The sequence below is a fragment of the Rhinatrema bivittatum genome, chromosome 1 (genome assembly GCF_901001135.1).
Source record: "Rhinatrema bivittatum chromosome 1, aRhiBiv1.1, whole genome shotgun sequence".
Lineage (NCBI taxonomy): Eukaryota > Metazoa > Chordata > Amphibia > Gymnophiona > Rhinatrematidae > Rhinatrema > Rhinatrema bivittatum.
In genome coordinates, this window is record NC_042615.1 from 522,877,522 (window position 1) to 522,900,079 (window position 22,558).

The 22,558-nt window shown below is 44.6% G+C and overlaps 1 protein-coding gene across 1 annotated transcript in view; it reads right to left on the bottom strand.

Annotated features, from left to right (window-relative positions):
- Positions 1 to 22,558, bottom strand: part of PGM5 (phosphoglucomutase 5) — a 284,610-nt gene that overhangs the window by 189,847 nt on the left and 72,205 nt on the right. The window contains exons 5-6 of the mRNA XM_029613010.1: positions 22,348 to 22,538; positions 19,540 to 19,694 (exon numbers count right to left, since the gene is read on the bottom strand). Of these exons, the coding sequence (XP_029468870.1) occupies positions 19,540 to 19,694; positions 22,348 to 22,538 (346 nt within the window). The remainder of the gene's footprint in view (positions 1 to 19,539; positions 19,695 to 22,347; positions 22,539 to 22,558) is intronic.

Genomic DNA, 22,558 nt, shown 5'->3' on the forward strand with positions numbered 1-22,558 from the left:
CCTGCCCCTAGGGATGACACATACTCCATCCCGCCCGCCAACGACAACTGGTACAGTCCTCTGCAGGGCAGGTTTACATTCCACTCTTTATTTTTAAGTCTTAATTTATTATACAAGACTCAGGGTCAAGGGAAAAAGCAAACACTCTGACATCCTGACGTTATATTGACCTTTGAGAGCTGAAAAATGATACAAGCATGCTTAGGACTGACACGAAGGGGAGAGGTAGGAGCAGGGGATGGAGGAGAGAGAGGATAAAGGGAATGAGAAGCCTGGCAGTTGGACTACATACAGAAACCTATGTGCTCATCTATCCAGAATGGTAGAGTAAAACAGGAGAAACGTCAAAGCCAGCTTTCACAGATATGCATCCGGCTCCCAACAAGATGAATCAAAGAGGCCGATTTTAAATCCTGTGCGCGCACAAATGTACACCCAATTTTATAACATGCGCGCGCTGCCGCGTGCATGTTATAAAATCCGGGGTCGGCGCGTGCAAGGGGGTGCACACTTGTGCACCTTCCACACGCTGAGCCCAAGGGGAGCCCCGATGGCTTTCTCCGTTCTCTCCAAGGCCGATACGAAATCGGAGTGGCCTTGGAGGGAACCTTTTTTTAGCTCCCCCCCCCCCCCCACCTTTCCCCACCTTTCCCTCCCTTCCCCTATCTAACCCACCCCCCAGCCCTACCTAAATCCCCCTGCCTACCTTATTTCGCTGAGTTACGCGCACCGGCCAGCTGCTGGCTCGCAAACCTCCGGCACGGCTGCTGTGCTGGAGGACTTGGGACTGCCCCCAGACCGCTCATTTTTGAAAGCCCCAGGACATACGTACGTCCAGGGGCTTGTGCGCGCCACCAAACCTATGCAAAATAGGCTCGGTGCGCGCAGGGATAGGTTTTCGGGGGTTAAGCGCGTATATTACGCTCGTGACCCTTTGAAAATCTACCCCAAAGTGAACAAGCATGCAGTGATGGCAGGATTTAGGTAGAGTCGAAGGGGCCAATATTCAGAAGATTTATGCGGGTATCTACATCAATCTTTCCCTTTAAAATTAATCCCCTTTTTGTCTTTGTCCACACAAAACTGTTATGCAAAGTTACCTGGACAAAATGGAGGCAGGGCTGGAAGCATGGTGGGGGCGGGACCTCATATTGATTTGGATAGTGCCAAATTGAGTGTTATCTAGCTAAATTTGTACAGATAAATCAGTCCAACCATATCTGGATAATTTCAGCTCATGTTAGGAAAGTGGAACCTTGGGTTGTGGTATGGTAGGCACAGCTGGACAAGCGAGCCCATGCGACCCACACTGGCAGCTGACAGACGTAGGTCCCTGGGGTAATATCCAGAGAGCGAGAGTCCAGGTCTAGGCTGCAGTCAGGGCAGGCAGCTGACAGCGAGATCTAGTAGACAAGCCAGAGGACAGGGCAGGCAGCAGACAGGCGTAGGTCAAGTTCAAAGCAAGGGTCAGGTCCAGGAGGCAAACAGGAGGGTCAGAGAACAAGCCGAGATCAAACCAGAAAGTCAAGCCAAAGGAGACAGGATGAGACCAGGGCGAGGATGGGGACAAACCACAACAAAGAGGACCAAGACTGGGCAGGGGAGACAGACCAGAACATAGAACCACAGCAAGAGGCAGGAACACAGAAACATAAGCAAACAGGAACACAAACAGACCATGCAGGGACAAGCAACACATACTGAGAAGCAGATCACACAGGAGATCTGCTGCCGAAGAAAGAACTGCAGGACTGAGCAAATTCAAAAAGCCAGAGGCAGGTTACATCATTCAAGGGTGACTCCTGCCATTTCCTGCCTTGGTGCATATATTATACACGTATTTGGGTGCGCGCACACCTAAGGCATCCACTACTAGGTCCATGCTGTAGTTGCATTTTTGTGCGTGTAATGGAGGTGTTCTGCTGCCAAGATTGCATGGGATACCAGTAAGTCAGACGATTTGGAGGGAGCAGCTGGGGACTGCAGGTTCTAACATTACCCATCCTCCAAAGCCCTCTCCCCATGTTCTTGAGCTTGGGCTTTTTGGGGAAACGTCGATGGAATTCTTGAATTAATTGAGGAGCTTGGAGATTGGAGGCCGATTCGCAAGAGTAGTCCTTCCATGCTATGAGGTACTGGAGCTTATTTCTCACTCTAGGGGAGTCCAGAATTTCAGCTTCTCATATTAAGTGTCTTCTTTCAGGAGGATGTCAGCAGGCCGAGGCAAGGGTCTTGAGAGCCAGGGCAAGACTACCGGCTTTAGAAAAGAGATATGGAAGAAGTCATGGATATGAAGTGTGGTGGATAGTTTCAGCTTATAGGCTACACTCCCCATTTGGTGGATCACCAGGAATCATAGAGCAAATTTTAAAAGATGGCATATGGAGTTGCAAATTTCGGGTATTCAGCCAGACCAAGTTCCCTGGATGGAGTGGGGTGCCGGCTGCCATTTCTTGTCTGCTTGCTTTTTTGAACGTGCTGAAACTTGTTTTAATAATTGGTACGTTGATTGCCAGAGGTCATATAGCTCCTGACCTTTTAAGTTGGCGATGGGACATGCTTCGGAGACAGCCAAAGGCATAGATATCTGGGGATGATGCCTTTAAATCAGAAAGAAGGCGGAAGAACCAGCAAATTTCCTGACATGGTTGTTATGACAGGCCTCCACCCATGGAAGAAGAGATGCCCAATTGTCGTGGTGTTGGTTTACATAGGATCGCAGGAAGGACTTAAATAACTGGCTCATGCACTCGGTCTACCCATTAGTCTGAGGGTGGTATGTAGATGAAAAATCCAATATGATTCCAAATTTTTTGCACAGGCTTTTCTAGAATCTTGCGGTAAACTGGACTCCTCAGTCTGAGAGGACATGGTGGGGAAGTCCGTGCAGTCAGAAGACATGCTGTACAAATAACTTGGCCAGCTCTGGTGCTGAAGGTAGTCAGAGCACAAAATATGCCATCTTGGAAAATCTGTCCACTAGCATCCAAATAATGGCATTACCCCCTGGGGGTGGGGGGAGGTTGGTGATAAAAGTCTGTAAATATAAGTGTCCAAGGCTCCTTGGGGACAGGTAGCGGTTGCAGCAGACCCCCAAGGCCATGCTCAGGAGCTCGTTTGTGGTGCAGACCAGACAGGATTCCACATAATGCTTCACATCCTGTAGAAAGTGAGGCCACCAATAATGACAGCCAAGTAGCTCCTTGGTTCTAAAGATCCCCTGGTGTCTGGGCAGTCAAGAGTCATGGACCTACCATAGCATCCGATCCCAAAGTCGATGGGGAACTACCGTCTTCCCTCGTGATACCATCATAGCAGAGGCTATCATGATTTTTGCTGGGTCAAAAATATGACATGGTGGATCTCGACAGCTTTTAGCCTCAAAGGAGAGTGACAAGTCATCAGCACACCAATTCTTTTTGATGGGACAGTATCTCAACTTGAAGACAAGCTGGGGGTTCAATCATTGGGTTTGTGAAAAGTACTCTAGGTTTTTATTGTCAGTATATATGGTCACTGAATGTTGGGCCCCTTCCAGCAGATGGCGCCACTCCATAAGGGCTAACTTAATAGCCAGCAATTTATGATTCCCAATGGTGTAGTTCTTCTCAGCCAGGGAAAACTTTTCTGAGAAGTATGCACAGGTCACCAGTACCCCATCTGGGTCATGTTATAAGAGGACAGCCCCCACACAGAGAGTGGAGGCATCTACCTCAATGACAAAAGGCTTGGTGGGGTCTGAGTGACACAGATATGGGTCCTGGATAAATTCTTGCTTCAAGCGCTGGAAGGCCTGCATGGCTTCCTCATTTTAGTTACAGGAGTCCACCCCCTTTTTGGTAAGGACTGTAAGTATGGACAAATTGGCAAAGCCTAGAAACCACTGTAGGGTTTAAGGCGTCCACTGCCGTGTCCATGCTGTAGGCGTGTTTGTGTGCAGCATCTGCTGCAAAGATAGCCTGGGATGCCAGATAAGTCAGATGGCAGGGAAAGAGCAATTGGGGACAGCAGGTTCTAATACTGAATATCTGAGCAAGGTTTTTTGGGTTATTTACCTGCTCGCTGGCCTTCTAAATATGGACCTCTCAGATATACTCGGGGAAGAGTGGCAAGTTTCCTAGCATGGACAGCAGGTTGACCTGGTTACTCTTCCCAGCTAAGAGCAAAAAGAGAAGAAGCAATCTCCTATCAGAGGGTCAAGCTTGTAAAGCTGACAGCTTGGTGATTATTCTTGGCTAAAGCAAATAGAATGTTGGGAATTATTAGAAAGGGAATGGTGAATAAAACGGAAAATGTCATAATGCCTCTGTATCGCTCCACGGTGAGACCGCAACTTGAATACTGTGTACAATTCTGGTCGCCGCATCTCAAAAAAGATATAATTGCGATGGAGAAGGTACAGAGAAGGGCTACCAAAATGATAAGGGGAATGGAACAGCTCCCCTATGAGGAAAGACTAAAGAGGTTAGGACTTTTCAGCTTGGAGAAGAGGCGGCTGAGGGGGGATATGATAGAGGTGTTTAAAATCATGAGAGGTCTAGAATGGGTAGACGTGAATCGATTATTTACTGTTTCAGATAATAGAAAGACTAGGGGGCACTCCATGAAGTTAGCATGTGGCACATTTACAACTAATCGGAGAAAGTTCTTTTTTACTCAACGCTCAATTAAACTCTGGAATTTGTTGCCAGAGGATGTGGTTAGTGCAGTTAGTGTATCTGTGTTTAAAAAAGGATTGGATAAGTTCTTGGAGGAGAAGTCCATTACCTGCTATTAAGTTGACTTAGAAAATAGCCACTGCTATTACTAGTAACAGTAGCATGGAATAGACTTCGTTTTTGGGTACTTGCCAGGTTCTTATTGCCTGGATTGGCAACTGCTGGAAACAGAATGCTGGGCTTGATGGATCCTTGGTCTGACCCAGTATGGCATGTTCTCATGTTCTTATACGCACAAGAAACCAGGCAGACCAGGTAGGCCTAATGGTCCTTATCTACCGACATTCACTGTATTACTTTGCAACAATGGTAAACTTCTAAATGAAAATTGAAGACAACTAAGGAATAACTAAAGCCAGAGGCTCCCTAGATAACCTATGTAAACTGAGCTAATCAGGCAGAAATAAGAATTTGTTTTGGTGGCTATTGAACCAAGGTGTCTTCAGCCACAGATTTTTTATTATTCTGTGATTGCTGGGTTGTTTATTTTTTGAGAACTGGGATAGTTGGAATGTGGATTTGCAACTTTAAATCTGAGTGGGGTTCAGTCAGACACTGGCCGCTGTTCTGTCAGCAAGTCCTAAAATCACTGAAGACTATTTTCAAACGCTCCTGCCATGGACAAAGTCCTTTCGAAGTAGGGTACAGTGGTGATGCACAAAATCCTACGCATTCCACGGCAGATGTGCCCTGTATTTTGCCAATACTTGGGGGTTTTTTTTCCCGTCGCTAGGCACACTGTGAACTGTTTGACAAAACAGAGAAATGCCATGCATCTTTTTATTAAATTCTGACACTGAGCTATTTCCCTCTCCTGTTCCTTTCAGCCTGTGCACGTCTGAGCCCTTGCAGTTAAGTGGGGCATTCAGTCCACACATATCTCAGAGCAGACTCTGACGCAATCTCCTCCTCATCCTCTCCTGGCTCACAAAGCTTTCTCCCACCAGAAATATGCAGGACAACTGGATGCTGGGCAAAGAATAAGCAGTGAAAAACATAGGAAAATGCTAATACTACATGCAAAAGGAATTCCAGCCGTGGTCTGTTCTATTTATTTCTAAGTGTGACACCCCTCCCCCCATGCGCTTTAGCTGGAAGGTGGAGGGGTGCTCGCACTGTAAATGTTATTGCCCTAAATAACTGTGCACACGGATTCTTTACCAGATATTGGGGAGAATGATTCTTCAGGGCCCCCTGAACAATTTACATGGGTAAACCTGGGGGCTGAAGATTGCCCGTCCTCCCTCTACAGCTAAAAATACTTGCGTGGTTTTACAGCACGAATAATTGTCACTATGCCAAAAAGGGGTGTGGCCAGGGCTAGGGAAGGCGGAACAAGCATGCAATTTCCAGGATTCTCCATTTTGAAATCCCGGCACATCATTCATGGTTTGAATTTTGTACCTGCTGCTATTGTAGCGCAGGTGCTGAGGCACTCGTGGCGCCAGCCCAGCCCACACAGTTTCAAAGGGAAACCCTGCAGGGAGTTTCCTTTTGAAAATGTGCTTGCATCTCCCAGCACGGTTTAATGCAAACCTCCTTGAATTTTGCATCTCATTCCTTCTGCTCCAAAGCCATGGTCAAACTTATAACACTTTTACTTAATGCAATAATGAGAGGGGCTCCAGAAGCAATTTATATCTTTGAAGGAGATAATGAAGAGCAAAAATAAATAAAAATTCGGAAAATATGCAAAGTACCAGCTTTTAGACCAGATCTGGATCCAGAAATAAAAAACAGTAGAAACGAACAGGTGGATATTTTTGTTGGTGCACTTGGCCTTTATTCACTTGGTCACATATGTATCTAGCAAAAAGGGAGAGTTTGTTTTAAGCAGGGCACTAATTAGCATACCTCCTCCTGCTGGCCGGGGTGGAGGGGGTAAGATAGAGGAGGGCGTTTTCCCTTGCCCAGTGATGCTGAGGGTGTCTGTTAAGATTAGTTAGTATGTGGGCTCTGGGCCAAGGTGAGAGATGGTACCGCCCACAGGGAGGAGCCCCGTGAGCCTCACCATCGGGAGGCGAGGTCTCAGCTGACGTCAGACACAGTATCAGTCTAGAATCTTTATTAAAGAGATAGAGACACTACCCGTGGAGCGGGGAATGCCAGAGAGGAGGTCTCACAGACCCAGAGACACAGGGTCAGTGGAAGGGGGAATACCCAGCAGGAATACCTCCATAGAGTTGATAAAGGTCCACAGAGCGGGGTACACTGATGAGGTCTTCAGTAGAGGTGGTAGTGGTCCGCAGGACGGGGTACATCGAAGAGGGTCTTTAGTAGAGACGATAGTGGTTCACAGAGAGGGGTACACCAATGAGGTCTTCAGTACAGATGGTAGTGACCCGTGGGGCAGGGTACACCGAAGAGGGTCCTCAGTAGAGACGGTAGTGGTCCGCAGAGCAGGGTACGCCGATGAGGTCCTTAGTAGAGATGGTAATGGTCCATGAAGCGGAGTACACCGGAAAGGGTCTTCAGTAGAGATGGTATTGGTCCGCAGAGCGGGGTACGCTGATGAGGTCCTTAGTAGAGATGGCAATGGCCCGCAGAGCAGGGTGCACCGGTGAGGGTCCTCAGTAGAGATGATAGCGGTCCGCAGAGCAGGGTATGTCCGAGGGAGTCCTCCATAGAGATGGTAATGGTCCGCGGAGCAGGGTACACCAGGGAGGTCCTCGGTAAGACAGGAAGTGATCCGCAGAGCGGGGTTCTCACAAAGAGAGTAGCGATGGTCCCAGGGAAGCCCCAGGGAACAGGGCAGGCAGAGTCCCAGGCATCAGGCCCTCCGAGGAGCGGATAGCTGAGATGAGAAGAGAAGAGGGCCCCAAAGGAGTGGGTACCCGAGACTCTACGCCAGGAAGCAGGAACTGGAACGCAGGTCCTCTGAGAGCGAGGCTGATTTAGCAAGGATGGATCTCTTTGCCAAGTCGTCGATAGGCAGGGCCAGCTGGTTTAAATATCCTAGAGGGATGACATCATCCGGAGGGGACGCCCCCGAGGTTCCCACCATAATGTGCTTAAGACTGGCCCGTGAGCGCGCACGCGCCTAAAGGATCCCGACGGCAAGATGGCGGTTGGCATCCGTGCTGCCCCGGGAGGACTGGGAGCGGTAGGCAGGCCATTGGCAGCTGGCAGAGGCTGCCAGTCTACCCCATGGAGTCAGGGAAGTAAAGAAAGAGATGAGCAGAAGCGGTTGCAGCCGTCTGCGACCGACGGGTTCTGGATTGGAGCATTATCCCCTATAGGTGCCACTTATCACAATAGCACATCTACTTTAACATTAACTTAATTTTCTCAACACTATCACAGTTTAACTAGTTAAATATGTAAATGAGCTCATAAAGTACAATATGCTAATCAGCTCACTGAAATACAATGCAGTTTGCATTAATATAAAATCATAGGTGTAGTTAAGCGTTTGCATTAAAATCATGTGTTGATGGCAGCACTTTTAAGGCACGGCTCACTATAGATTTTATGCTCTGTTGTCAATCACGCATTAACAATGCTGCCTACAAGTGCCTTTTTAACACGTTTTGATAAACAGACATCTTTTCTCTACCTCAGGAGCCAAGCAAAGATTTTGCTCCAGCACATTAGCTTTGGGGAATAGGGGGACATGACCTATTGAAATCATTATCCTCTTACTTCCATGATTAAAATATGTGGCCATAATCTGTAGTTCTAGCACTGGTTTTAACCATGTGTGCAAATGCTAGCAAACTTTAGCGAATCATCCCCCTAAATGTTTTAAAATCCATGGGGAGGGGGGGAGTAAAAAAAAAAAAAATCTTCTGTTGCATCATCCCACAGCACAATTACAGTAGGGATAGAAGACGCAGGGCTTAAAGCAATAGTGCTAGAGTCTTCTTGACACTATTCCTTCTTCCTTTTCTCTCGTTTCCCCCCAACCCCCCTCCCCCTCCCTTTCTCATATATATGATGATTTCCTGGGCCACAGAAGCAGAAGAGGACTCTTCTGTAAGAAACGTTCCCTGCCACTTTGCTCCAGCAAGAGTCCTCTCTGCAGTCAAGCGGGCTGACTTCAAGAGGTTGAGCGGTAAGAGCTGAGAAAGCCCTGTCCGGAATGCAAGATCTGAAGGTCACAGAGAGATTGTGGGGCATCTATAAAAGCGAGCTTGAAAAAGGTAACAAATCTCTGTGCAAGACAAATAAGCAAAGGGAAGAAGAAAAATAGACCAACACGGTTCATTAAAGAGAGAGCAGGAATGATAAGAGGAAAATGACTAACAGGTATCCTGCTGGCGGTCAAGCTTGTATGACAGACAGCTGAGATATATCCTTGCTAAACCAATGTAGACAAACATCCAGGCAGACTGGGTGGCCCAGTCGGTCCTTATATGCTGTTATCTACTATGTTGGCAGGTTACTATGTAATCCGTTAAGATTGTTTCAGATTGATGGTTTATAAAACGAATAAATAAATAAATGTATGTTACTATTCCAAATTGTTCAAAATGAAAACTGCACCGTGCACCCATCTGCCTTGGCTTTATCTTCTAGGCTGCTGTTTTCAAAGAAAACAGTTTTAAAAAACTGGATTAGAATTTGAATACAGCAGCAGCAATCCTGACAGAACACATCTGGGGTGGGTTGTGACTGAAATTCATAGAGGAAGACTGCACACAGACTATCAGCTGTTAGCACTGAACTGATGGAGTGACTATTCCCTTGGTTGTATTTTTTTTTTTTGCTGCTGCTAACATTGCCATCTCAACCACTGCTGCTACTGTGGCCACCGCTGCCAGTGACAAAGCGGTAGCCATGCCATCAGTCATATGATTATAGACTTATGGTATTTTAAGGGCCTGAGGAGAATGTATTTATTTACACTCCCTATTCCAAACCACTCTTAACTAGGGCCCTTGTGTTCAAGGAAAATGTATAAGTAGCTTATTATACACCTGGGGGAATTCTGTACTACTGTACAGTGCAAAACTGGCAAATAACTCTCCTCCCCCAACAGATTTTGTAAAATCTATACAGAATTTAGCACTGCAGGAAAGTCGCCAGTCCATGCAGGCCAGAAAGAGCAAGAGGCAGGATCAGCAGTTGTCTGTTCGCACGGACCAAGAGGAATAAAGGACTGAATCAGTGGCAATGACCGCATGGGCCAGGAGGAGGAAGAGGACAGGTCAGAGGTATTTGATGGAAGGAGGGGGCGGCAGCATCTGCATAGGTCCATGTGGACTTCAGGGGGGAAGTGACTGAGACAACCTTGTGGAGGAGAGAGAAGAAGGGAGAGAGAGTGAGAGTGGTAGGGAGATGGGGGAAGGGCAAGAGAGTGAGGGGGAGGCTGGGGGCTGAAGGAAGGGGGGGGGGGGGGGGGCAGAGTGATGCTGGGCTCGGGCTGGTAAGAGAGAGGATGGGTACAGCCTATGGGGGGAAAGGAGGTCTATTATCTTATGTTGCACCATTATTTCTAGGGGTATTCTAATAAAAAAAATGTAAATTCTGCATCCCTGAGAGATAACACTATCTGTACTGCAGTTTAAATACTCAAAGGCAGTGATCATATTGTGTTATTTTGATAAGCAACATATGCAGAATTATAAAAGAATGGGGCTGATATTCAAAAAATGCAGAGCTCCTAAATTTAGGCTTTATTTTCAGCCAAACTTGGGGACCTGATTTTTCATCTGAAATTTCACATCAATTTTAGGTCCCTAAAACAGGCTTCTGTGTTACATGCTATTCATTTGCTTGCAGTTAGGCTCCCAAACTAGGTGCCTAGTTCTGAAAATCATGGCTAAGCTCCTTAACTTTGTTTCCCTGCCCTAACTCCGCCCCAGGAGCCACTCATATTTTAGACCCCTAAACTTAGATCCCTAATGAAACTAGGACCCTAAATTTAGGAACTCAGCCCTTGTGAATTTTCAAAAGAACCAATTTAGAAGCCTAACTCCAAAAGTTAAGAGCTTTGAAAATTGCCTCCGTGGTGTGCAGAATTTTTTTTACATTTTTTGATGTGAAATTCCCCCAGGACTAACTTTATCATGACCTTTATCGTGTTACAATGTTTCTTTGCAGATTTAATTAATATCACTTTTTACTTTGGTTTCCACAATATATTATCTTGATGAAAGTTTGGTGAACTCCAGTCCCAGCGATCTCTGTATAAAAAAAAAAAACAAGTCAATGATGCAGCAAGGAGCTAGCCAGAGAAATTAAACTGAACGTCTTTCGTGTCAGGGTATCCCACTGCATCAATCCTGTTGATGTTGGATCAGGTTAAAGCAGATGTTTCCTGTCAACGGCCGATATCTCTCCCCAAAGTACACAACAGTAGATTCAAACAATTTCAGCATCCAAACATATGTCAATAGCCTCTGCTTAAAAACATCTTAACTGAATTAGTCCTTAATCCAGGGTCCTGTCTGTTAGTGCTACATTCCTAAGCAACATCAAACCCTTCCAGCTCGCTGCTTCCTTCTGGAGAAGTCCAATAGCGTGCAGTGGAAAACTATCAAGAATACAACAGAAAAAGAAGGGTTTAGCACTGTAAATTGGTTACGAGGTTTTTTGGTGACTGATGTGAATAATGCAGATCCATGTAAATCAGTGCCGTGAACGCCCTTCAAGGCTTTACATGCTCCTCCTAAAAGTAACCTGCTTTTATAGGATCACTGGTATATGAACAAACTAATCAAGAAATATTTATGAAATGGCACCAGAGCAAGTGTTGATATCAAGAGGAAGTGCTCTCTCTTCTCTTTCATTTTTCGACATAAAGAAAGGTGGTTAAGCACAAGTGGAAATCTCAGGTGTTTCCTTTGGAGGCCTCGCCTAATACTACACATCAGGTAAGACCAACGGGCTCAGGATTGCGACAGCAGCAATGACTGCATAGACCTAGCTTTTCTCCCCCAGGCCAAAACTCTTTGAAATCATGCAGCTCTTGATTCATGCACTGGGAGTCCAACTATTTCAGACTGAAGAACCCATCAACAAGCTGGCTGGTGTTCTGCTAGCAGACATTGGAGGAGTGCTAACTGGAACAGCTATTTGCTTAGCCACTGAGAAGGACAGTGTGTTAAGGTCTATTGGTGCCAGACCCTCCTGGTGTGATTACCTTGGAGGTACAAGTAGTCTACAAACTAAGAGAGTCATTTATCAAATCGCGTTAGGGCGTTATTGCAGGCATTAGAGCGATAACTCCCTAATGCATGCAATAAATATCGCATCGTAAATTGAGTATGCAAATTTTTCATTTGTATTCAAGTGGGAGGGGTTTGGGAGGAGTTTGGGTGTGTGATAAGAGTAATGCACAGCAACACAGGTTTTAACGCCAGAAATAACTACACCTTTTTCCTGTGCATTATGCCTGCGCTAGCTGTGCATTACCAGTCGAAAATGTTTTTAATCGCAAATTGCGGTTTGAGAATTGAGAGGGGGAGAGAGAGGGGAGAGGGGAGAAAGAGAGAGAACCTCTGTAGAGGCTCACTTATATCTGAACGTTTTATATTACTGTAAGTGAGGGCGTTATGAACTCAGGGTGAGGTTTGGGGGGGTGAGTTGGGTTTTGAGGGGCAGTTTTACATGCACAGTCATACGTACAAACAGCACAGTAACCATCAATGAAGATTTAATGTGATTTGGAGTGATGAAAGGTGAAAGAAGAGTAGATGTGTACCATGTTCTCTCTACCTAGCTTGATTGAATCTAGGTAGAGAGTGCGTCAAGCAAGATGGAGAGAACATAGTACAAATCTATTCTTCCTTCACCTTTCATCACTCCAAATCACATTAAATCTTCATTGATGGTAACTGTGCTGTTCGTACGTATGACTGTGCATATAAAACTGCCCCCCAAACCCCAACTCACCTTGCAAACCTCACCCTGAATTACTAGTGCTCCCTTTTGCAGTGGTATAAATAGCTAACTTATTGGTAAGCCTCTACAGAGGTTCTCATTCTCTCTCTCTCTCTCTCTCTCTCTCTTTCTTTCTCTCTTTCCTGCCAACGACACCAATTGGAAAAAACACATTGGGACTTTACAGATAGTGAATTCAATTTTAAATAAAGATAATGTTTTCAAGAGGCGAAAGTTGGAAAATGCTCTCCAGGTTAAAAATCTGAGGTGATTAATTTTCCCAAAGTGAGTAATGTATCAGGGACTGAACTTTTTTTTTTTTTAAGAAATATCTGTCTGTCTTCAGGTTCCCAAGGAAGGAATGTCTCTGCTGGGAAAGCTTTACTTTCTGCCTGTTAAACCATCAGCACAAGGAAAAAGCTTCTCAAACTGATGGGACTTTTTTGTGACTTTAACTCAGGATTCTGAAACTTCAGTAAGACTTACTGCTTGGGTTTTAAGGTTAGATTATACCCGATAATTCCCAAGTTACTCATGCAAAACAGAAAAAGGTTTTAAAACGTAAAGCAGGAAGTGCTCCTTCTTGGCATGGAATGTGTGCTGAAGTATCCAAGCACATGGAATATTAAGTTTAATTGTGTTGGATTCTGAAAAATTGTCTTCCTTTATTCAGAAAAATATATGATTAGAAAGTGATGAGCATAAAGAAGAGAAAGCTAGATCTTTGATAGAATCTAGTACTGCTAGTTTTCTGGACAGTATGTGATGTGCCTTTTTTTTTCTTTTGTCTACTAGAGGACTTAAGGTGTAATTTCTAAGGTTTAATGAGATTTCTGACTCTTGCTTTTCAACTGCAATGGTTTTTGTTTTTCTTTCATTCTACACTTGGCCGAAGAATTGCTGTATATAACATTTTTAACTTTCTTTTTATGAAATCAAAATGTTTTGCATTCGACAAATGCCTTATTAGAAATCATAACAATCCACAGAAGTCAGATACAAACAGTAAATTTATATTCAACTCACAACAAAAGTTCCCAAAATGATAAAGCATGATCCCAGATGCAAACAGAGCAAACCAGGTGAAAAAGAATATGCAAAACAAGTGTAGCCTACCTCAAAGCACTTTACCAATTTTCCAAATAATCTCTAAATACCTAGTGAAAATCAATGTATAAATATTAACCAGGCACAAACAAAAGCCATGGATTGCCAATATTAGTTTAGGATAACAGAGGAGAGATCTAAAGCTAAATTCTCAACAGCACTAGGGCCCATTCTATATGGAGGAGCAGCAGGCTGAGAACCAGGATCCTTGGACAACGCCTTGTGACCTTGGGCATTTTACTTCACTCTCCACTGCCACAGATACAAACTTAGGGCCTGGTTTACTAAGCCTTCTTCCCCATGCTGTGTCTATGTGGAGACAAAAAATAAAAGTAAATTTTATAAGCCTGACACGTGCCGCAATTAGGAGATGCGCGAATATATCGGGCCGGCACACGCTGAGCAGATTTTAAAAGCCGCCCGTACTTGCTGCTGCGCACACAAATGAAAAGTTCAAAAAGGGGGGCGGGGCATGGGCATTCCTGGATTTAAATTTGAAATTAGCGCATAAATACTTACAAGCGCAGGCGCACACTGGGGTCCCCTGCCACGTAATTTTACTTCTGCTAGGGATGATAGGTAAGCAGTAAAACAAAAAATCTAGGTAAATCAGTGGGGTTTTAAATGTCGGGGCTAACGGGGGGGGAGAGAGGCTATTAAACTGGGGAGGGTTGGAAGTCCTCTCCCTTAACTGGGTGAATTGTGAACAAACTAAGAAAACAGCCAATGGCGTCAGCCGCATGTCTTTTAAAATCCCCCCACTTATGCAGTGGAAGCAGGATTTGCGCGCACATGTGTGCACGGGCTTGCTATTTTTATAACACGAACGCGTATTCATGTGTATGTTATGAAATGGCCGCGTCCCTGGGCACCTGCTGACAACTGTGCGCACACGTGTGCCCATGCGCCGGTTTAAAACTTTTACCATCCCTGACTGTAAGTCCTCTTGCGCAGGTAAATAACTACCACACCTGAAATGCAATGTGCCTTGAGCTCAGATTTGGAAATAGCTGGTCTTTAAATCTAAAATCTAAATCCAAAAAGACTTGTGTCTGGGCTGGATCAATTCTCACACCTACTCTGACCTTTGAAAGAAATTCTACATTCAGCAAGGAAATGATAGGAAAAAGATGCCCCCATATCTATAGGCTGTTGACATAAAGAAAGATTTCTTTCAAGCCCGGGTAATTTTAGTCACCTGAAGAAACATATAAAGAGGTACAAACCAGAAAAGATTTTTCTTTAAAATAAAAATAAGTTTTCAAAACCCACTCTCTGATTGGAAAAACAAATTCTGAGCTTGAATTAAGTGCAAAATTTATATGAATTTTTCTTTGAGGAATATAATCATCTCTGACAACTGTTGGCAGGAAACTAATATCGCTAACATGTATCCTCTGAACAGATCATGCCCACTTATTGACCGTAACCCAGGGAGATGTAGCAATGTGAGGGTCTTTGATTTCAACCCATTCTTCAATCTTTCAGTTGTACATCAAAAAGCTTCACTTCATCAAAATTCACAGATAGTTTGACATTTCCTCAGATTTATCTCAATAATGTCAACCTTTTCAACAGTATTCAAAGTAATTTTTGTCCTACCAAAAATGTTAGTTGTAAAGGGGAAAATGATCAGTCCATGCACCATCTGGCAAACCCCACCAGTAACTTTTAACCCATGAGGTTTGCCATAATAATTAAAAACAAAAACTAAGCAGGTTATTTTTGGATTTCATTATTGCCTAAGGAAAAAATGACCCTCCAAGTTTTACACCTGCTTTCTCTGTGGGTAGTTTTATATAAGCAAAACTTGCATGCAATGTTCCGATCTCCACCCTCTCTCCCTGTCCCCAGGACAACCTCTTCAGTCGATGGGATTGAAGGATGCGTATTGTTGAACAAATGTGCATATTTTCACCCGCGGATAGGTCGGGCAATAATCAAAGTGCAGATGTCTACAGGTCAAATGCTATTTTATCCACAGAAAGGGTTTGCATTTTCACCCTCCCAATCTCCCACATCCTCATGCAGTAATGCCATCCACCAAAAGTCACTATATCTTGTAAGAATGACATAACAGGCCATATGGTTTCTAAAGTTATATCTTTAGGAGGGAAAGATTCCTCCATATCTGTTGAGATATCTTTAAATGGCTCCACAGTCAAAAAAGAGAGGTTTAAGAAGTTTTTGTCAAAGAAACCAATCTTCTCTGTTGAGGAAATAAGCAAACAGTTACTTCTTTTACTTTTGGGTTTCTCCCGTTCCAGCAGATCTTTTGGCACATGATGGTGCTCCCTCCTCCGATCTGCTACAGGTATCTTTCATTCAATGGTTTTATCAGCCAGCATGCCTGATGCCAGCAAAGCTCCCACTGGGGCCACCGATCTTTCAACACCTATCACAGAGTCCAGGGTTACACCAGATGCTGTCCATGCACCTCCACTGATAGCCAGAGCTACTGCAGCCAACCATGTTAGCCCACCAACTCCGACGCTGGAACTCCTGCATTCAGTACCTTGACATCAGGGGGACCTCTGAGCTGCAGGTACACAGACAACAAAGCGCTCCGTTGTGCCTGGAGGGCAGCACAGATTTATAGCTCTGGCTGCACGCAGGCATGTTGACATCCAGCTACGCTGTCTCCGCCCTCCACCCCACCCTGTGCACCTTTTAGTCCAATGCCACGGCTGATGATGTAAAAAAGTGAATCTCACAGGCAGGGTGGTTGCTCATAAGCACTTGCCTATACTGCTTATTGGGAAATATGCCCCTACTAGAGGTTGTGAATCAATTCTGTAGCAACCAGAACTCACATTACACTCGCCTTTCCCTCCCGACATCAGGCAGCCTCTGTCACCACAGGCCTGGCCAGTTGGGGCATTGCTTGGGGAAGGCTTGCATCTTGGCAGGAGTGTAAACATTTTCCTCAGGAGCCTAGGATCTCTCTTCTGAATTGCAGCTTTCTCAATCAATCAGGTACCTCAGTCTGCTCTGAATGCATCTGGAACCTAGGATAGTTTTGACTATATATCTGTTGTGCCCCTAGAACTGAATCGAAGGCAGTGGAGTCTCTTTCCAGCCTGGAAAGGAATTGGTTGTGCATGACTTTAGGAAAGAGACACCAAGTATTCGATGCACCTGAAACAACAAGGTTTGATGCTAGTTATATAAACACCAGGGCCACTGGGTGGCACTGGCGATTGCCTGAAAGCATTAAAATAAAGTTAGTTTTGTTTCCCAGCTCAACATGGTGTCTGGGTCTTTTTGTTAGCTCCACAATGTTTCAGAAGTAGAGACTAACCGCCCCATATGCACCGCTTAGCTACCTCACCAAAAGACCAGGAAGGAATGGGAAACGTCTAGCCTCTCTCTTGAAGCACCTGCTGATACTTCTGACCCTGCATAGAACAGCTTCAGCTCTTCCCCATAAAAGAAGCCTGAGACGTTTTGGTCTCTGCCAGAGCTTTTTTCCAAAAAGAGAAAGGTGTCACAGTACTCAGATGCAGGGCCATCTTTGGTGGGAAGGGATGGCAGAGGAAACTGGGATAACTGCATAGTGCTCTACTGCCCTCCCACCACCCCCGCCTCACAGTAGGGCCCACTCCCTTCAACTGGCTGCAGAGTTCATTCACCACATTATGCTCTGTCCCTCCCATAATCCTTTCCCAGCAGTAGGAAGCATAAGAGAGCACCAATTTTATCTGCTGCTCCTGCCTTCTCTACCACTGTCAAGACAGGGGAACAGCACCAGAGGGGGAAGAAGGTTGAAAGAGAGAGAAGCACTACTGGTGCTCCTCTTTATCTCTACTTTACTGGTACTTTTCTCAGATTTAATTTCAGGAAACTTTATTGTCAAGGCAAAATCTGTGCACGTGTTGCTCAAATAATACATAAAGTGGTTAAAAAGAGAATAAAGAATTAAAACTATATAATAGTGCTAATAACAGTAATTAAAACCACAGGGTACAGAATGGTTAATAGTATGCATAATTGCCAGGTTCTGGTGCTGTTTTGTATTGTCCCTGGTCAGGATATCCAGGGCTGGTGCCCCAACTCTTATTAGACTTGGTTAGGCACTCCCCTATTTTCATACAGAACACGCACAACCTTCCACTGACGGACCACGTTTACCATCACCAATTTCTATTTCGGTGTTTTTTTCTCAATCGGCATCCTAGCTTCTTCTTACAGTCTGGGTCCTCTTACCTAAGAAACCATACATTTCAGGGGAGGGAGAATGAGGGGAGAGGTGAGGGTGAGGGGAGAGAGTTGGAGTGGGGACAGGGGAGGGAAGGGGGGGTGAGGGGGAGGAGGATGAGTGACTGAGGTAAATGAGCAAGGGGAAAGGGGGAGGGAGGGTAAAGAACCTGACTCTGCCACTGCAACGCGTGGCCGGGGATCGCTAGAATATATATATATATGTGTACGTGTGTGTGTGTGTGTGTGTGTGTGTATATACATGTTTGGTTTTGGGCTTTTTTTTTTTTTTACCTTTGTTTCAGATAACTATGGTTTCCAAGTTTTATACATTAATATGGACTGGTGTTTGAATCTTTGAATTGATTTTTTTTTTCATTACAGATATGAGCAGTGAGTAAACCTGTTTCTGTTGGATTACCTAGCAATGTTTCAGATGGCTAAATGTTTAGAGGTGAATCTTGGAAAAACATCAGCCTCAGATGCAGACCTGCACGTCATTGAAAATTTACACCATAGTACACACAACCCAAAACCCTATCCTAAAGTCAGACATTTCTCCTTTCACACTGAGGCTAGTCCGTTTGTCCAGATCTTGACATTATACTGAGCCCAAGTTACGGCAGAGCAAGCACTAAGAACAAGTTAAACAACATATTTGCACTTCTGAAATGCTCACAAAAGTGGCTCGCAACTTACAAACACACAGGAATTCAACCCTCGAATATTTACGTATGTAACAGATGAGGAGGACTTCTACCAAGCATCTCCCCATGTTATAAAAATGATAGCTTTATCAGCAAGACTTTAACTTCTCCGCTGGGTTAAGAAAATCCTGTTACAAAACAGCAGACCTAAGACAAAATGCCACTAGCACTGCCATTTTGTTGGCTTGCCCCATTTTGACATCATGAGTGCATTTTTACCTTCCGGGTACTTAATGAGGGATGCAGGTATTTGCTGTTCACACACTGCCAATGAAAACAAAGAGCCCTCAGCAGAGCAAACATCAGGTACATGGGATTGCAATCCATCAGCAATTCCTTTATTCAAATGCCATTTCTGAGAGCATCCCAGAATTGTACAGCCGTCCCCCATGAAGGATTGTAACTTAGACAGAAATCAAGTCAACTTTCATGTATGAGGACCTTCACTCATTTCTTTTCAGGCTGTATAATAGTTTTACTAAAATTGTTACAGTACTCAAAGAAAAAAAAATTTGTTCTACTTTTTGAAGGTAAACTAGTTCTCTCACTCTCTCTACCGCTGGTAAAATTCAAAAGATATACATCAAGGTGAGCTTACAGGCATTTAATTCCCTGCTCTCAATCATTGTCCCCACATCTATACTTTGGGAAAAATCACTCTCTCAGCTGTTACCTCATCATACTTTGAGTTCATTCTCCCCCCTTTTAGAAAGTAACCTCAAAATTAAATGTTATTTCTCTAGCACACCCTGATCAAGTTGCCCTTATTGTCCTGACAGCAGCCTGTTGGGTTTACTACTGCTACAGCTGCATATCCTATGGTGATGTTTCATTAATAGTAAAAAAAAAAAAATAATAATAATACTTCAGCCAAAAGGCACTATAGACAAAAGGCACTATACAGCTGAAATACATTTGAGAAATGATTGAGAGCGACATGAAGATCAACACTTGAGAAGGGTACATGAACAGACTCCACTCACTTGTCCAATGCCATGCTGGTGGGCATACTCCTCCCGAACCCTCGCATGCCCATCTGACGGAAATATGGAATGCAAGAGAGATTGGCAGCAATTATTGCCAGAGAATCTGAAGGGTTCACAAAGAAACCATTCTGACCGAGGATCATATAACGGTCCTGGAGAAGACAAGGGACAGAATGCACCATTGATTTAATAAAGGAATATGCTTTTGCAGAAGCTCATTAACTGAACAATAATCATTAAAGAAATATATTAGGGGCCAGCTCTGTGGCAGGGTTGGACATTATTACGCAGGAGGGTCTGGGTTTGACTCCTTAGCCCGGTCGCTGCTCCTTGGGCCCGAACAGGTTTGGGGATGCTGCAGACGCAGCTTTCATGAACCGCCTGCTGGAGGAGGGAGTCCCATTCAATCGCACAGCGACGACGCTTTCGGATCGGATTCAGGGTACACATTCACGAGGAAGCTGCAGTCTGTGGCCCTGGCCAAGATCATCACCGCACCGGTTGGGGATAGACAGGAGGAGGTTTAAAAAGTGGAGAAAAATCCCCAAGCAGTTGTGAAAGAATGGCCAGGTCAGCATAATCCCAGAAGAGACCAGTTCTAATTGGGCTGGAAGCCCAAAGCTGCAGAAGAGAACCACCAATCAAAAGAAAAACGAAAAGAAAAGATATATATTCCAATACACAACTCAAAATAATTTCTTTTTGGCATCTAATTTCAGGGGTAAAGGAAGATATTAATGTCAATTTCTTGATGAACTTTGTGAGGAGAGGGGAGCTGCAGTCATCTTCTCATCCTGAAGTTGGCAAAGTAACATAGTGAATGACAGCAGGTGAAGAGCGATTGGCTCATCCAGTCTGCCTGACTGACATTTGTCTTCTAGCAGTTTCCTCCTGCTCCTTGAGGTTTCTAGCACAATCAGAATCATAAGCCTTAATTCAGTTATTCTAAGGTTTTCCCCATTTTTAGCCCTCTTCCCTTCTTCAGTCAAGCCTAGATATTGCAGCAACAACCCTTGGCCAGGGATTCACAACCCACAGCAACCTCCAGAACCAGGTTTGTGTGCTTCCTGAATCTTGCCGCTATTTGATGATGACTGGGGTGCCCTACCCATCGAGTTGGTGGTGGTGGGGGTCTATTAAAAGCTGCTTCTTTAACACCCTTTGCCCCAGCCCCTGCCGGCCCACAGTATAGAAGAGGAGATCAGAATTCAACCCAAGTTTTCTGCATGACAGAACCAGGGAATCCTCAGGCTGGTCTTGAAAGTGATGTTCTAATCCCAGTCCAGCCCCTTTCCTCTTGCAGCAGTTTTTTCTGTTTCCTCCAAGACCACCATCATTACCATTAAATGAACTTTAGTATATATAATGGGCATCCCAAGACAAGGAGAATGTCTTCCCCGTGGCCGGTGTACCATCTCAAAATGATAACAAATCTTACCTAGGACTTGGAAACTGAGTTCCAACATTGTAGACATGATTGGATTTCTTCTCACATTCCATACATCAGAGCCAACTTTCAATTGTCTTTCCAGTAAATATGAAAAGGGCTCACAGTTACTTGAGCCTATTACTAAGCTGAGCTAAACATTAAAGGCTTAATTCTCAAAGCCACTCATGTGCATAAAACCCTATGTTGCGTGAGTGGAGCTTTGAAAATCAAGCGGGTGCCAGCAGATGTAACAATACTCAAGTAACCAGTTTTGTGCATACCTTTACATGCATTGGGAGTAGGCATCCTGGACAGTGGAGTTGGGGATGGGATGTGAATTACACGCATGCTTCTGTATTTTCAGAAGTATGCATGCAAGTTACCACACATGAGTTAGGCCCCTGCTTGGAGCAGCTGTAATTTTGTGCATGGACAATTCTGCACATTTCTGGCCAATTCAGGAATAATTTTCAAAGGGAACATGCGAGGAAAGTTCGGTTTGAAAATCCTCACCCACATTGTACACACAGACTTTACCACTGCATGCACCCTCCCTATGCCTTTTCTTAAAGATATAGAAATGAAGAACCATTTAAACAGCTGCTTCTTGGCTGGCAATAAAAATCATATTTATTTGATCAGTGTTTTTAAGCACGTTTCTTCTGAAGCACTGTCATGCAGCACTGCTAGAGGGAGTGTAGCTAGCTTCATTTTTTTCAGTAAAATTTAGGGATCATCCTGACCAAGGCAGTAGTCAGTACTACAGAGAAATAATTAGCATGTTCTTTCTCCCTCTTGTTCCCCGCCCTGCCAGCGAAGTACTGCCATATGAAGAATGACTGCAGTACTGGTTTAACTATAGCAGAAAGCAGGCTGGCCTGCAACTCAGGGGATCTGGCCTCAGATCTCTCATCCACTGGGGGCTTTGGGCCTGGGTGACTCACAGAGGCAGTGAGCTCAAGCCCAGGGAGGGAAGAAAGTTGGGCAGTTGCTACTGTGCTGGGCCCTCTGAGTAGCACTGAGCTCGGGGCCGTTGAGGTTTCATAGAGCCACCTGCGGAGGGGGGAGGAATCAAAGATGGAGGATAAAAAGAGGAAAGCCAAAATAAAAACCTGTAGTAGTAACAGGGTGACCTAATGAAAGCATCCATAGTTCATGGGTCATTTTAATCTTTACTGCACTCATACCAAAAAAAAAGCTAGGATTGCAGCCAAAATGAAGTCCTACTGCAATCAATTATCCCTCCCTCGGCATTTGTTGTCTGTGAAACCAAGGAAACTGTAGCTGAGATAGACTACAAGGAGTTCTGAAGCTAAATCAAACCATTGATTCAATTCTGCTATAGGCTCCATATCAGAACTGCCAAAAATACTTACTCCGTCAGCATCAAAAGCAGCTCCAAAGCCATACTCTCCTCCTTTCATAGCCTCTAGAAGAGTGGTGGCATATGTCAGGTTTGGGTCCGGGTGCTGCCCACCAAAATCTTCTAGAGGAACACAGTTTATAGCAGAATTTGCAGGCGCTCCTAGCTCATCACAGAGAATTCGCCTTACATAGGGTCCCATCACTAGGAAAAGAAATATTCTT